This window comes from Vanessa cardui, chromosome Z, assembly GCF_905220365.1.
Source record: "Vanessa cardui chromosome Z, ilVanCard2.1, whole genome shotgun sequence".
NCBI lineage: Eukaryota > Metazoa > Arthropoda > Insecta > Lepidoptera > Nymphalidae > Vanessa > Vanessa cardui.
Genome location: NC_061154.1, coordinates 3,623,320 through 3,639,076, shown reverse-complemented (window position 1 = coordinate 3,639,076; position 15,757 = coordinate 3,623,320). Strand labels below are relative to the sequence as shown.

The 15,757-nt window shown below is 30.0% G+C and overlaps 1 protein-coding gene across 3 annotated transcripts; it reads right to left on the bottom strand.

Annotated features, from left to right (window-relative positions):
• Positions 1 to 2,362: 2,362 nt before the first annotated feature.
• On the bottom strand, positions 2,363 to 10,790 carry LOC124543112. 3 transcript variants are annotated; one of them, XM_047121167.1, is made up of 4 exons: positions 10,542 to 10,790; positions 4,761 to 5,069; positions 3,758 to 3,956; positions 2,363 to 3,586 (listed from the first exon to the last, which is right to left on the bottom strand). In XM_047121167.1, the coding sequence occupies exons 2-4, from the start codon at positions 5,042 to 5,044 to the stop codon at positions 3,335 to 3,337; spliced, it is 735 nt and encodes a 244-aa protein (XP_046977123.1). In that variant the 5' UTR covers positions 5,045 to 5,069; positions 10,542 to 10,790; the 3' UTR covers positions 2,363 to 3,334. The 3 variants fall into 3 exon arrangements, with proteins under 3 accessions (XP_046977123.1, XP_046977125.1, XP_046977124.1); XM_047121169.1 differs by lacking the exons at positions 4,761 to 5,069; positions 10,542 to 10,790 and adding an exon at positions 4,494 to 4,642; XM_047121168.1 differs by lacking the exons at positions 4,761 to 5,069; positions 10,542 to 10,790 and adding an exon at positions 4,175 to 4,486.
• Positions 10,791 to 15,757: the final 4,967 nt, after the last annotated feature.

The window sequence follows — 15,757 nt, the reverse complement described above, 5'->3', positions numbered from 1 at the left end:
CTGAAAGTGTGCCATTTCTCTCGGAAAGGTTGCCTTTCTTGAAAAAATGTCTGTGACAAGTGTTGCCAGACTCTGTTTAAAACTGGAAAGATTTCTGACTCTAACATTTATATCAATAAACTAGTAAATAAAACTTTATGCGATTTTATAATACGCACAGAACTAATAAGTGTTAACTATTAAATTGGTGTCTATTTATCATAAGGATATATTCATGTATTCAATTTTAATATTCTGATAAGATTCAATTTTTGAAAATGTTCAGTTATGTATTAATATGCCTAGGATTGATTTTTGAAAATTTTAAATTTCGAAAATGTATTATTATACACATGACATATTTACTGGTGGGTCCGCTGACCGCACTCCAGCTCTATAAGTGTGAATGAGATAGCTTCTCAGTCCTGTAAAAACAGATTAGTCTAAGTTTCAAACACTGAACATTTTCAAAATTCCCTTATATATAGGGCTCTTCAAGCCGATCTCAGATAATGTTAAAATATTACAATTTTTCTTATATACTTCATATACATTTGACGTTGTGGTAAATAGGTGTTAATCTAAATATTGTCGTTTTTATTTCCCAAGTTATTACTTAGATAGGTACATATTAGATTTAATTATTTGTATTTTTATCTGTATATTTTGTTTGTGCAATATTTTGTAATATGTTGCATTTTTGTTTTAAATATTGCATTTAGTACAATTTCGGACAAAATTACGTATTAAGCAAAAATTTCGTTTTATTTGACATGTTTAGGTAGGTATACATATATTTTTTTTAAAATACTGCTTGATGCATTGATATTATACCAAAAAAAATGGATATTTTAATTTTTATATATACGAGTATTTTGGCCTAAGTCTGCTATTATATATATCATTTAGATAATTTATAATAAAAAAAATAGATAAAGTAATAATAAGTTACCAAAAAAATCTAGTTCGGTTATATTTGTTCTTAAGTGTATCTTAGTAAGTCAATTTAAACTGTCAATATTGTTTTACTAATTATTATTAATCACTGGATGTATTTCTTGTGTATTAAGGCTCATGGGAATGTTCACAGTGTTTTCAATATCCTTCAATACGTACATGTAGACTGTACACTCAATGCAGTTTATAAAATAAAATACATGAAACGCACTACACTAAAATAAGGTTGTATAACTTCCCTTTGAGCCTCATGCTCATACAATTCTTAGTAAATTTTATTTGTCTTACATTTTAATTTAAATTGTATCAGTGAATTTTTTAACCTGTGGATTTGACATTGGATGGACATGGAGTATACTGTATGGGACAGGGTTTGACATTGTTTATTGATGTCTTTGAATAGTCATAAAATAATTAAATTTAAAACATTACTAACTGGTGGAAATATTACGCCTTAAGGAAAATAATACATGAAGACATTTTAACTGATTAGTTATTGCAATCTGTGCATTAAATCTCCTAGTGTTTGTCTATGGATACTGAGACATTTACGTTTTGTCTATGACTGGCAACTCTTGTAATCTTAGAAACGGAGATTTTATCTTTATCTTCATGTGCAATTATGAACTCTATTAAAAGAACGTATGTACGTATTACAAAGATGTGTATGTTTGCAATATGAAATTGGATACTTTACATGAGAACCTTTGTGTAATGGTTTTTTAGCCCATATACAATATTAACCATTTTTGACTAGCATGTTTTTTTATGGTTGTTGTGTCAATAAATTTATAGCAATTCATATTTGCCAAATTTTTATAAAATTACTGTATCAAGTATTATATAAAAAGCAATACAAAACAATAGTGGTTAATTTGTAACTATTTATAAAAAAAAATCTTTTATGAATGAGTGTACTTTGCGAGATGGAATTTGCTTCTATATTTGCGATAACTAGTACACTAATATTAAATGATAGCATATGTGTCATGTAATGAAAGAACCTTGTACCCGATATAATTTAAGAACTACACAATTGTAAAGATAATCCACTACAATATACTCTCTTCTTCGATCTGTCTATCTATGCAATATATCATAGTCTGTAATAGGATAATTGTATAACTTGTTTTCTTTAAAATAATCCACAAAACCTTAAGATGTTTGTCATGTGACTAATTAATGTGGGTTGTGTCAAACAATAAAATATTCTTCAGGTAATCCTTATTTTATTTTATTACTGTATGTCATTGCTTTTTGTCTAGTTATATGTATAATTACTGTTGATCAGTGATTCATATCTTTTGTAAATTCGTTTACCGTTTTATTGTCTTTATATTTTTAATCTGCACTGTGTCTGAATAAAGTTGTTTATTAATTTCTTATTTTAAACTTGTTGATTTATTTGAAAAAAAAAAACAGCCTGTACATTTTCTATATGTTTATTTATCGGTACAAAATGTGTACATCTTTAAAAATATATAATACTTTATTCCTTACCGAGTGACAGACTCCAAAATTGGACGGAGACTGATGAGATTCAATTGCTGTTTTGGTAAAGTTAATTTTCAAACCAAACTCATCATACAATGTATGAACAATTAAAAGTAATTATTGATTAATCAAGTATAACAAATTTCTCAGCACCTTATACTGAAATGTGTCGATCCAATTAAGGATTGACAAGTTTAATACTAAACACTACATAAAGTTAAATACAAAAATATATATCTTATCACAAAAATTGAGGTTTTAATTGGAATGTCAGTGATCTAAACGCTAAAGTCAAAAGTTACTTTCCTTGAAGATACGTTTTGGCACAAAAGTATGTATAAAAATATAGAGCTTTCATCTCAAAGTTCATATAAATGCATAATTATATGTATCAAAATTAGTAGTTCATGTCCCATTAAATGTTGGTATGCTGTGTATATTTTATCAACAAATGGCAAATTTAGATATCAATAAGAAAAGTTGTGACAGTATTTAGTTACATTCTCTCCTCATCCCATATATCTTCTCTGTATTTTTCAGAACTTAACCATAATACAATAAATGAGTTACATCTAATAACTTATTCTAGGTCACTGTTTGGTCTCACTTAATGAGATGGGTATATATCTATATCTATATATATGAAGACAAATCATGATCTATGGTGAATATTTTGAAAAATTTAAGAATCAATATAAGTATATTTACATTACAAATTATTATGAAAAACCAACTCTGTCATCCAATCAACAATCATCTTTGTTTGATTTCAGAGTAATTCATTGTACAATGTTATTAATTCTTTAGGAATGTTGTTTAAAAGTATAATGAATAAATTAATTTAAACATCATTTCAAAATATACCCCTTATACAAATACATGAGTTAACTAATCTAGTGGCATCTTACATGAGAACACAATCACAACATTGCAATGTGTAATATAGGCATTTAATTCCGCAGTCTTCTTCCTCAACCGTGGAGGCTGTGGACCGAGTCTTGTGAGGTGGTGGGGATCTAAGGAACACACTATCTACATTATCACCTAATTTGTCTTTTTCTGTCTTTGTGTTTGAAGATTTTTTGTCCATATCATTGTTTTCAAGGTAATCATTATCCAACTTCTTTTCATTATCATTTGCATCTCCAGCTGCATCCTGAAATACATTCATTTTTTGGTAAGTATAAAATATTAACATTTTTGTATTTTATTTATCTATAAGTATTAATGTTCGAAAAAAGGTAACGATGTCATACTAAAATTGCAGTTTAAACTCGAAAGAATTTGACTATAAATAATTAAAGAAATATATTTAAACCTTGCTTACTTCTTTGTCACGCTTAATGAATTCTTGCTTCTCCTCGGAATTTGTGCTCATAATATCAGGTGGAAGTTCAGATGCTACTGCAACCCCTGCTCCCGCTATGGTTACAGGAACATGGCCACTGTGTTGTGGTACCAATAGATCCGATTCATCTTCTTTCTTCTTCAAGTGCGTCTGATGGCTAGACGAATCTCCCGACATGCTTGAAAAGAAGCAAAATATATATTGAATTTACATGCAGATAATATTCATTTGCACGATCAAAATTATAATCTTCGTTCGTAACGATTCACGTATACATCTCAGGTGCAGATACAATTTCGCCTCGTAAGTGACACTGGGCAGTAAAAAAATTGTAAACAATATCCACTGATGAAAACTACAAAAGTAATCATATTACTGCATTGTTATTCAATTCACCTCGCTAAGGCGACCGATTCTTTCTGTTCTATTTGCTCCACAACTGATAAACGACGCCATTTGCTTATGATTGTTTCAAAATTGTTGTTTTCTTGCATTTTGGTTCGTGACAAACATAAATTCGCCAAGGAGGTTTTGTTTTGATTTGTAATTAAAAATGAAACAATGAATAACAAAGGGTAGATATTTTTAAATAGTTAAATAAATGATTAAAACTAATGCTTAATCGAATAATATAAACACTTTAATTCAATTTCGAACCTTATTTTCAAAAAATAGCAAATAGAAACTTATTTTGAAACTTTTGTATTGTACCTACTTCTACTTCTTTCAATTTAGCTTTTGCCTTTCAAACAAGCTGCCACCGAGACGTGACCTTCATCTTCATTTCATACCAATGCTACCAGTTCAAAAAACTGTTATAAAAATCTAAAAATGGTACTTTTATAGTTTCTATCTATTGCAGTTTTGTGATGAACATTGAATTAAATATATTATTATATTTAATTTTATTTTATACCACTAATCGAATTTTACTTCACGAAATTGCTTCGAAATTACAGAAACATAATATGAGTATACTTACAAATTGTACATAGATGGCGCTCTATCACCAGAACGTTCATTTTTGTGGGAATTATAAACCAATTCCTTATGCTTGTTTCTTTTTTTACCTGGTAACCATATTATACCAAAGGTAGACGATTTATTATTTCTTGATGGCTGATAAGATGATGATACAAAACTTTTAGGGGAAGTAGACGGAACGGTTGGTAGTTTGCCACCGGAGGAGCCTAATTTTGGAGTGCTTTTTCCGATATGACCACCGGCTCCGCTTTTTCCTGTGGGAACACTGCCCACTTTCTTCATTATTGGTGCCAGCTTGAGATGGTATCTAAAAATAATAAAAAGAAATAGATATATTTATATTGCATATTTATTTAGCATACAATATTTCGATAAAACAGCATACTTAATCCTCAAACTAAAATTGTGGTACTGTAATAAAATGATGTTGACAATATAAATAAAAAAATACAAATTATAGATATGATACACCAAAGGCACAGACGAATTTCAAAAATAAGTTGGTCTTGACTTGGATAAAACATACTTCTATATTTGACGTCGGTATCGACGCATATAAAACGTCATTGATATGCATCAATAGTGGTCAAGTTAAAATTAATTTTATTTTCACGTAGAATAACTCTATGTAAAGTATTTATTCGTTGTATAAACAGTCCATTGTTCAGAGAAAATGCGAATGTGCGTTGACTTTCTTATTAGATGTCCTATTATCGTTTTTTTATTTTATGTTGCGCATTCGAAATACCTTTGAAGTCTGAAACTTTTTTTTGCAAAAAATGGAAAAGTTTAAATTAATATTACAGAGTTTTTAAGATACAGAGAAAATTATAGAATATACATGTACCTACCTGCCTAGATTATAATATGATATACGTTGATTTAATTCTATTGCACAACAAAAACAATTTTGTCTCTTATATTTTGAGAACTAAAGTGTCTATAAATACTTAAAATAGATGATTAAAATATAGTGAGAATTTATTTTCTTGTAATGTTGTGCTTCAATTTAAGGCACTATATTTAAGTATTTTTTTTTCTTTTAATTCAAATATGGAATTATGAATCGATAATATGGAATACCATATCATAATTTATCGATTCATGATTCCGTATTTGAATTTAAAAAAAGAAAAAATAATGTGTATCGTGTTTTATCTACACTAATGTTATACAATCGTCAATAATGATTTCAAGGTGGCGATAGCGTTCGTTATTTTCAATTTGTTCTAGTTATAACGATAGCCATAGGTCAATCTTGGATCAATATGGCCGATTGACATATTTATGTCGTGAATCACAAACGAATGTAATTATGCTCAATTAAAAATACACTGTTTTTTATTGACAAATAACATTATTGTTAGGTACGAATACATATTATAAGTATATGCGAAATTGTTTGATGGTTTGTTCTGATTTTACCCAATAGACATACGTTGTGAATTTTCTGTGTAGTTATAAGTCTATAATTTTTATTCCGGTAAAATGAACGCTATCGCCAATCCGCAGGATCTACTGCACCCGTATTAGTTAAGTATTCAGAAACCTGTCAAGAGGCAGCGTAGTGAAATGAGTTCTGGATCGATCTTCATTTCAAAGAGTATTACCAGTTTTTACGATATATATTTTAAAGAATATCAGTAAATGTTACGTAAGTCGTAACGATTTGAAAAACATATATAAACATATTTATCTTGGTTCCTATGAAACAACAATCTATATGTTACAATCAAATCGATCAGACATACAGACAGACAAAATTAAAATACCGCTAAGCTAATAATTACGTAAATGTAATACGATATACCTCTAATTAATTATATACGAGTGATATTGTATAATATGTTCAAACAAGTGTAAGCAATAAATATATAACAAATAGAAATATATATAACAATAAATATAGAAAAAAATTATAGTTATTTGTAAATTACTAAATATTTTCTTTTTCCCTAGACTTTTAATAATGCTTCCCTGTATACCAATAGGTTAAACAATAGTTTAGTATGTATTCATATAAATACATTGAACGGCATAATTATGTATATTACGCCACCACCCATTTGTATGCCCTAGCAAGGAAACTAAGTAGTGTCATTTATACAATAAAAATAATTAGAAAACTCACGCACATAAGTACTGTTAGACTAGTTTGTTTTAGTAATTTTCACAGTCTTATGGTATTTGGAAAGTTGTTATAGGGTAATGCAACATATGTTGAAGTTGGTTTTATTCTGCTGAAAAGAGCTATTCTAACTATTTACAATATTAGCTCTAGAACATAATTAAATTTGAAATTTAAAGAAATCGGTGTATTAACAGCTGCTTCACAATATATTTATGATAATATAATGTTTATACAAAGGAATATAAAAAAGTATTCCATCAAAGCTGCACTACATACTATTAATACAAGAAATAAGAATAAACTTGTAACCCCTAGTTTCCGTTTGCATACGATGAAGAGACCGTTTTTGACCAATAGTATAAGCATTTAATTATTGACGATTCAAAAACGCTTCATTGTGAAGTTTACTTGAATAAAATTGATTTGATTTGATTAATAAAATATTGAAATATGTTTTTACAAAAATGCTTTAGAATCCAAAAAAAATAATTAAAACCTTTTATTTGTAACCTATACATTAATATAACCATGTTAACTACAAAATATAATAGTAGTTAACATAATAAAAATTTTTGACGTCCTCCGTGGTCGAGTGGTGTGTACACCGGTTTTCATGGGTACGCCACTCTGAGGTCCCGGGTTCGATTCCCGGCCGAGTCAATGTAGATTACCATTAATCTTCAATGTTGTCTTGGGTCTGGGTGTATGTGGTACCGTCGTTACTTCTGATTTTCCATAACACAAGTGCTTCAGCTACTTACATTGGGATCAGATTAATGTATGTGATGTTGTCTCATATTTATTTATTTATTATTATTTATTTAAAATAACACAACATTGACAAAAAGTATACAACTCGTTCTAATCTTCGAACCAGTTGAAGTAAACTTCCTTATGAAACTTTGACAAGATACTGCATGATGCTGAATTTGGTATTCTGTGAGACATGTATCTTTTTATTAGTTTTAAGAAATACTTTTACCGAGTTTCAGGTGAATACGTCAAAGAAATAAGTTTAATATAAACAAGAAATTGGTAGAGCTCTCACAGTAAAATAAGTCTTTCCTTAGAAAGAAAACAATATACCTACATCATTTATGTAATTTCACCCCCTTTAGATATGAAATATAAATAAAAATATTATAAGTGTAGTACGTCTTCTTCAGTTAATAATGTAGAGAATAATTTTAAAAAATATATTGAAAAACCTACTTCTTCACTATCACGGTAATAACTAGTAAAATAGGGGTTGAAAAAGTCGATGCAATATATTATACAATAGTTCGCTACCGATTCCGGTTTAACTTTAACTTTGCGATAGGTTTTAAAATGTGATAAATGTGATTGCATCTCTTTTTATTCTATCAAAACCAAAGATAACACGGTCTTAAATATATATTTGTTGTAGTGATTTTTAAATATAGTTATACAGCAGCCCGTAAATTTCCCACTGCTGGGCTAAGGCCTCCTCTGCAATTGAGGAGAGGGTTTTGGAACATATTCCACCAGGCTGTTCCAATGCGGGTTGGTGGAATACACAAGTGGCAGAATTTCGATGAAATTAGACACATGCAGATTTCCTCATGATGTTTTCCTTCACCGCCGAGCACGGGATGAATTATGAATACAAATTAAGCACACATATAAAGTGGTGCTTGCCCGGGTTTGAACCCGAAATCATTGGTTAAGATGCGATGTCCTACATAATATATATTTATTTATTATTTTAATACGTGCAGATATAAGCGAAATAAAACACCATATCCTAGGGTTAGCTTCTATAGGGTAACAGGTTATGGATTTTTTTAATGGTACTTTGGCTTCATCACATATTATGGCTTCGAAGTCAGTTTTAGGAAATTAAAATGTGGCGATATCACGCTTACAAAAAATAATTGCTTAAAATTATATAATTGAAATGTGCTTTTAAAGTTAGATTTTGATATAAACACATTTGATTTAACAAAAAACGACTTATGTTGAAAACATGTTTTGTATTTATAACGTAACGGCGTGGCATCAGTCATGAACGAACCTTTCCTGTTTTTGCACGATTTCTTAAGTTTGTTAAAAAAAGCTGTTATAGAGTTTTAACACATGCTCTGTCAATTTATAAATATTATTTTTCATTAATATTACAATTTAATTTCTAGAAATATTTCTGTAAAGCAGATATACAACTCGCACAAATATCATTATAATAATAACTCCTATCATTACTAACAAGTATCAAGCATGCTTATTATAGATACAGCATTGATTGTTATTCTTATTTTAAAATTACAGTGTATCTCTGTGCAAGAACAACAAAAAAAAAAAACTTTAAAAAAAGTAAATTTCAATTTTAAAACTTAAAAATATTTCCGTTTCGAAGACTATCAGGTTTTAAAATTGGAAAAAAGGATCATATCGAGTGAATTCGTAGCGCGCTTCGATTTAGAACATCGACTTTACAGAGAGAGCTAAGGAACTATGCGGGGTATGTACGTTGCAATGACGACACCTCATACGGCGAAGTCTGGTTTGTGCCAGCCAAGCCGGTAATCGTATAATTTACGTGAAGCGCAAGCGTTAGCAAGAATCTCATTGTCTGAGTATTGCAATTTGTGCACTTCATTTTGTAGCTGTAGTAGTCCAAAACACAAATTAATTTAATTTTCGAAACAAACAAACATCTTCAATTCGCAATTTACGAACGTACTTTAGTACTGATTGATTTAGCAATGTTGTGTCTTTTGCTTTCTTATGTAAAATAGAGAAATCGCTAAATTAAATACCGGTTAAGAAACGTTTATAAGTAATGTCATATATACTATGAACGCGTAACATACAAAATATTTAAAGCGATCAAATCGGTGCGAATAAAGCATTTTTTAATATTTATATTATATTGATTCAATGGATATAGCTGGAATATGAACGAGGTAAAAGTTACTTCCACAACTAGTTCTAAGCTGTTGAGCTTAACTCTCAGTGGACCTTCATTTAAGTCAAACTTTAAAGTTAAGCCAATCGGATAAAGCCAATGTTACCAAACATATATTGTAACAGCTAGAAGACTAAAGGGCTAAACTGTTATGTAATCATAGATCGCTTAAGCCTATTTGTATTTTTAAGTTGTGTTGGCCTATAGTTACATCAGCCATATTGTTTTTGTTCACACGAAAAACAACATTATGTTTTACTTGACGCGGTGTGATACTCTGTAAGAAAGAGCTTGCCTTTCTCACTAGCGAAATGTAAAAACTGTCAATTTTAAACGAATGATAATATTAAAATGCCTTTTTGATAAGTTTTCAATTTAATAAATATTAAAGATATTCTGATATTTCACAGTCGTGTTCTGCGGTGAGTTTCGAGTCTATTCTTATAGAATAATTCTAAACTTTCTTGTTTTGCGTTGCACATTTCGAACGTGAAATGGCGTGGTGATCTGCTCACTATGTTGTGATAAAATACTTACAAATTCTTACTTTAAACTTGGTCCACAGTTTAGAATTAATTTATTTGTATCACTGTCCAAGTTCGAAATTATTATCATAAAACATATTACTCACTTAAACACAAGCACAATTAATTATGAAAACCAATAAAGATATATTAACTAATTATTCCATATTAATTATCACTTCGATATCATAAACTTACCTCAATTATTTACTAAAACAGAGCGTTAAATGTTATTTTCCAATTATGGCTAAATGTTGCATAAAAATCATATATATGGTGTGTATTAACACCACTTATTATATTAAACGAGTGTACGGACTTAGCGGTACAAAGATTTTCTACAAAGTATAACGGTATATCACTCACGCGTATGTATATATGTATGTTATAATCACACATGCGTACGCAACGTTTCGAGGTCTAACGAAAACTGGTAAGCTGGCTCGTATCAAGATCCAAGTATTGACCAATATACAATATTATACATACAAATAAATATCTTGTTATAATCCATATTAGGGACGTATTTAGCGTGCACCAATTACGCTTATTGAGTTTTAAGTCGTGACTACGTGACTAGACTATTTGAACAGTTTGAGAGTATAGAAATGCCCATTTGAAATTTCTAATTAATTATTCATAGGGTATTATGAAAAATTAAAAATATTTTTGTCTTTTAAAATTAGGTTGAATTTTGAACCGAAATGTTAATGCAAATGTAAAAATACATGTAATATTTCGTCGTAAAAACCTACGCAAAAAAGCAGCGGCAAACTTGTGATTATTTTTCTTTGTCCAAGTGCAATAGTGTCTTAAATTATGTAGGTATAAAGTATCAGCTGCCAACTAAAATAAGGCTTTGACATTAAGTTCAAAAACAACCACCTCATATGTGACTGAATTATCATATACTTACCTAGTATTCGTAATTCATCTTATCTTCGATTTTAAAGAAATGTAGGTATCATAAGGAAATCTGCTTGTGTGTAATTTCAATGAAAACGTGTCACATGGGTATCCCGCATTGTAGAAACTTGGATTGTGGATGTAATAAACTTCCTTCTTCTCAGAAGGCACTGGCTGATGCTTAAAGATAACAACCTTTAAGCCATTATTTAGTTTTATTTATTTATTTATTGAAATATTAACACTATCAACTTATTATAAAACATTTAAAATCAACAAATCATATGTGTAATAATCAAAGTGATACACAGTTCTGCAGTGCTTGAGTAAAGATATCTCAGAATGAGACCCTTTATTTCTTGACCTCTTTTCTGTTTTTCTAGCAGTGAGGGTTACGTTGGATTTGTCAATGCCCAGGTAGGCCTCTAGTGCACTGACGTACCTACCCAATAAAAAACAAGCGGTCACCTATCCATCTCTTCGGCGGCCGTCACATGATCACTTCTGCATGATATCACGACGAGAATGAGCCCTCCAACATCAAGTCTCCTAACGCTATTAAGAAATTAAGTCCATCTTTGTTAGAATATTAACCAACATGATACGGTTCTGCAATCAACTCTCATATTTAATAATGCAAGATTACGTCATTCTGTAAGGAACCCAATGACTGTAAGTACACAGATTTGGAAGTAGGGGTCAATTTGTCGTGACTAACTCAAATTGATTCACCAAAAACTGGTTATTGGGTAATCGTTTTGTTTTATAAAATTTTTGTTATAGTTGTATTAGGTAATTAACAATTGTTCACGCTTGCAAAGAAAATATGTTTATTTTATATATTTTACGGCATCTTTCTTTTAAATCGTTTTAGTCAATGTACTTAATTTAATTTTAGCATCTTTAAATGCTAAAATGTAGATGTGTAAACACTTTAATGGTCAGTGACTCGTGTTTTATAAAAACATGAATAAAAAGTTGTTTATATAAATTAAGGTTTGGTTTTAAAATAAAATTAAATTAATCTGTAAATAATAATTAAATATATATTTTCATACAATACTGTCGTAATGAAATACTTTTTTTCAATCAAAAACAATGTACCTTTGCAAAGATTTATTCATAACAACTTTTGTTATCTTTGATGGTAAAGTTAAAAAAAATAATTATTGTAAAAATAAGTTTTTTCTTTTAAATATATTTTACTACGCATTATCAACAATCTGAAAGATTGTTATCACGTAAATTAAAAGATGACCTTAATTTGTTCCTATAATCAGTAATATTATCTTTTCATTGGTAAACACATATTCAATATATTATATTACCATAATGTCATAAATGTATGTATTTGGTACATAAAAAAAAATTAAAATCAGATTTTATATCCGAATAAACTTTGAAAATATTTCTTTTGTTATAGAGATGCTGTTTTTGTAAAATTGAATTGAATTTCACTGTTGAAAACTAGAATATCCGATATAATTACCATTAATTTTGTCAAAATATATTACAATTCTTAACAAAGATATATATATGTAAATACTATTTGTCGGCAAACATCAACTATATTGTTGTGTTCCAAATTAAAAGGTCAGTCAGATTATAATATTAATAAAACGTTGTTTAAATTACTTGTTACTCTGAGAAAACTTACAAACATTTTTTCATTTTTTTTATTTGCACGTGCCTTGCTTTCCTGTTTCCTGTTCAAACCCTGAATAATAATTATAACCGCACTTTGACTTTATAATAAATATATAGTTTATATAGAAATCCACAATTTTATAATAATACCATTGAATATTTATAATATTACATAGCAGTATCCTATCTGCCCTACCTTAGGTCAGATAGGGATTCTATTCATTTTTGACTGTAATGATCCATTTAAGCTTCAAAGCACCAATTTCGTAAACTAAAAGTCATATTGAGATGATCATTTATAATGTAAATTAGATAAACTTCAACTAAGGGAACAGTTTAAGTTTCATTAAAATCGGTCTAGTTGTAGTCTGTTTCTAAATTTTTAAGTCGGTTTATTTTCTATTTATATTATAAAATCTTAACTGCGCTGACTGAGTAGCTGTAATGTTAATGTTTGAGTCACTTACCATTCCCTGACATTCATAATCCGAGAATATCGACAACTACACCCGTTACCTTGAGATCAGCCTTTCAACGACAAGGCAGTCAAGCCTGACAAATTTCAAATATACCTGTCATTTTCATGTCGGATAAATAACTTCTAATTAAGTACTCTCGACACAGAATAATTGAAACAGATGTACAAATTCTCGTTTATACCAAACGTATCTTTAAACTAATTGTCAATTGTTATGAAGGACATGTGTACAACGAAATGTCGTGGAACATAACACGTCTTTATTTCGTTGGTGATAGATGCTAATTTCCCTAGTCATACTATTTGCTGCCTAACGCCATTGTGCCATAAATTATTTCATTTAACGTCAGTGTTCATTTTTATTCTTGGAACGATATTAAAATGTGCTTCATCTCTTATTTTATAAAATGTATTACGTAATTAAACAGCAGTTAGGCTTTAGCAGATTTGTTATAAATTGAGCAGTTTAAAAATATATTATATTCCATTTAGTTAATGGTGTTTCATACACAGATGTACTCATCAGCTTAATAGGCTGCAAAATCTGCATTTCCTTAAGCCGTAACTTTGAATTCCTGATAATTCCGGAAAAGTTTTACCTTATATTTTTCCAGTGATTCTTCTGTTGGGATTTTGGAAGAAGATGGCAGGGATCATTTTCAAATGCATCATAATGCAAGCATAGCCGCTGGTCCTACGTATGAATAGTTTCTTATCGGATTTCGTAAGTGAAGAAACTGATAGTTTGGGCAAACTTTCGTGCACTATTCTCTGCACAGGTGACTAAATAAATTTGTTACATTTCATTGTTGCCATAAAAGGAACTTTCAGGAGCTGGATGCGAGTAGCCGAAGATCGATCACAGTGGCTTGCTATTGAAGAAACCTATGTCCAGCAGTGGATGAAAAGGCTGTTGATGATGATGACGATCATGATGTAGAAGTAACATATATATTAAAATGTCTAATAAAATATTCTTTACACATATGTGTAACAATATCAACACTTATATAAAACATCTTATATGGTATGTAATATGAGGAATCAGCGATATGGCATCTTGATATTTTCTTAACTGTTGCCCTTTAGTTGATAATTATTAGTACTTAATACATAGTCTTATCTTGCATATCATGTAATGCTCCACTTGGCATCTCATGTAGTTTAGCTGTCCTTTGTATTAAATCATGTTTCCTTTTTAAAATTCGGAGAAATGGTTTGCCACTGTGTAAGGACATGATTGCAAATTGACTCTTGCTCTATTTAATGTTTTTATTTCATTTGAACGGCGCGTTTACTTTAACGAACCACTACAATATGGAATATGAAAAAAACAAAAAATGGTCGTGTCGGCGTTTCGGAATTGTGTATTTGTGACTATTACAATAGTTTTCTATATTTTCTGTTTAAAGTTTTCTATAACGTGGTAAATAATATTATTGTTGTGGTATTTGTGTAAGCCCCTCTGGGTAGGTAGTACCCATTTTTCATTTTCCCGTCAAGCAGCAAAACTTTGTGTTTCAGTTTGAAGGTCGAGAGGAAAGTGAAAAGTTTTTTTAGTGCCAATATCTATGGCGGTGGTGACCTCTTATGGTGATAAGAGGAGGCTGGCCTTCGCTCACCTAGCTGCATAACTGCCCGTAAATTCCCACTGCTGGGCTAAAGGCCTCCTCTTATTTTGAGGAGAAGGTTTAGAACATATTCCACCACGCTGTTCCAATGCCGGTTGGTGGAATACACATGTGGCAGAATTTCTATGAAATTTGTCACATGCAGGTTTCCTCACGATGTTTTCATTCAACGCTGAGCACGAGATGAATTATAAAGACAAATTAAGCACATGAATCACCGGTGCTTGCCTGGGTTTGAACCCACAATCATCGGTTAAGATGCACGCGTTCTAACCACTGGGCCACCTCGACTCTATAAATATAAAATTTAATTAAAAAATCACATGTAAGATAGTGCAGCTTAATTTAAATAGATGTTAATATATTTTTTCTTTAAATTCCATATGGTTTTGTTGGTTTTTAAAAATCGAATATAAGTCGTACATATCTTTGTGCCAGTACATATTATCTGTGTCAAGAATGACCACTAAAAACCGAAGGTAGCCTCGTATTCGGTCATACGAGATACTAATTATGCATCGTTCGGAATTAAATTACTTTTTTTAAACGAATTCCATCGATTCTCGTCATATGATTACGTTTAATTTTCTTAGAATTTATCCAATATTTAATAATAATTTATTTTCATAATTAAGTGGTAATAATCTTTACCTATTTTATAAATGCAAAAGTATATAAGAACAGAGATAGTTTGAACAGGCAAAGGTATAGGGCGATCCCGTTGCCTCACCACTCGGCGGCATGGTGGAAAC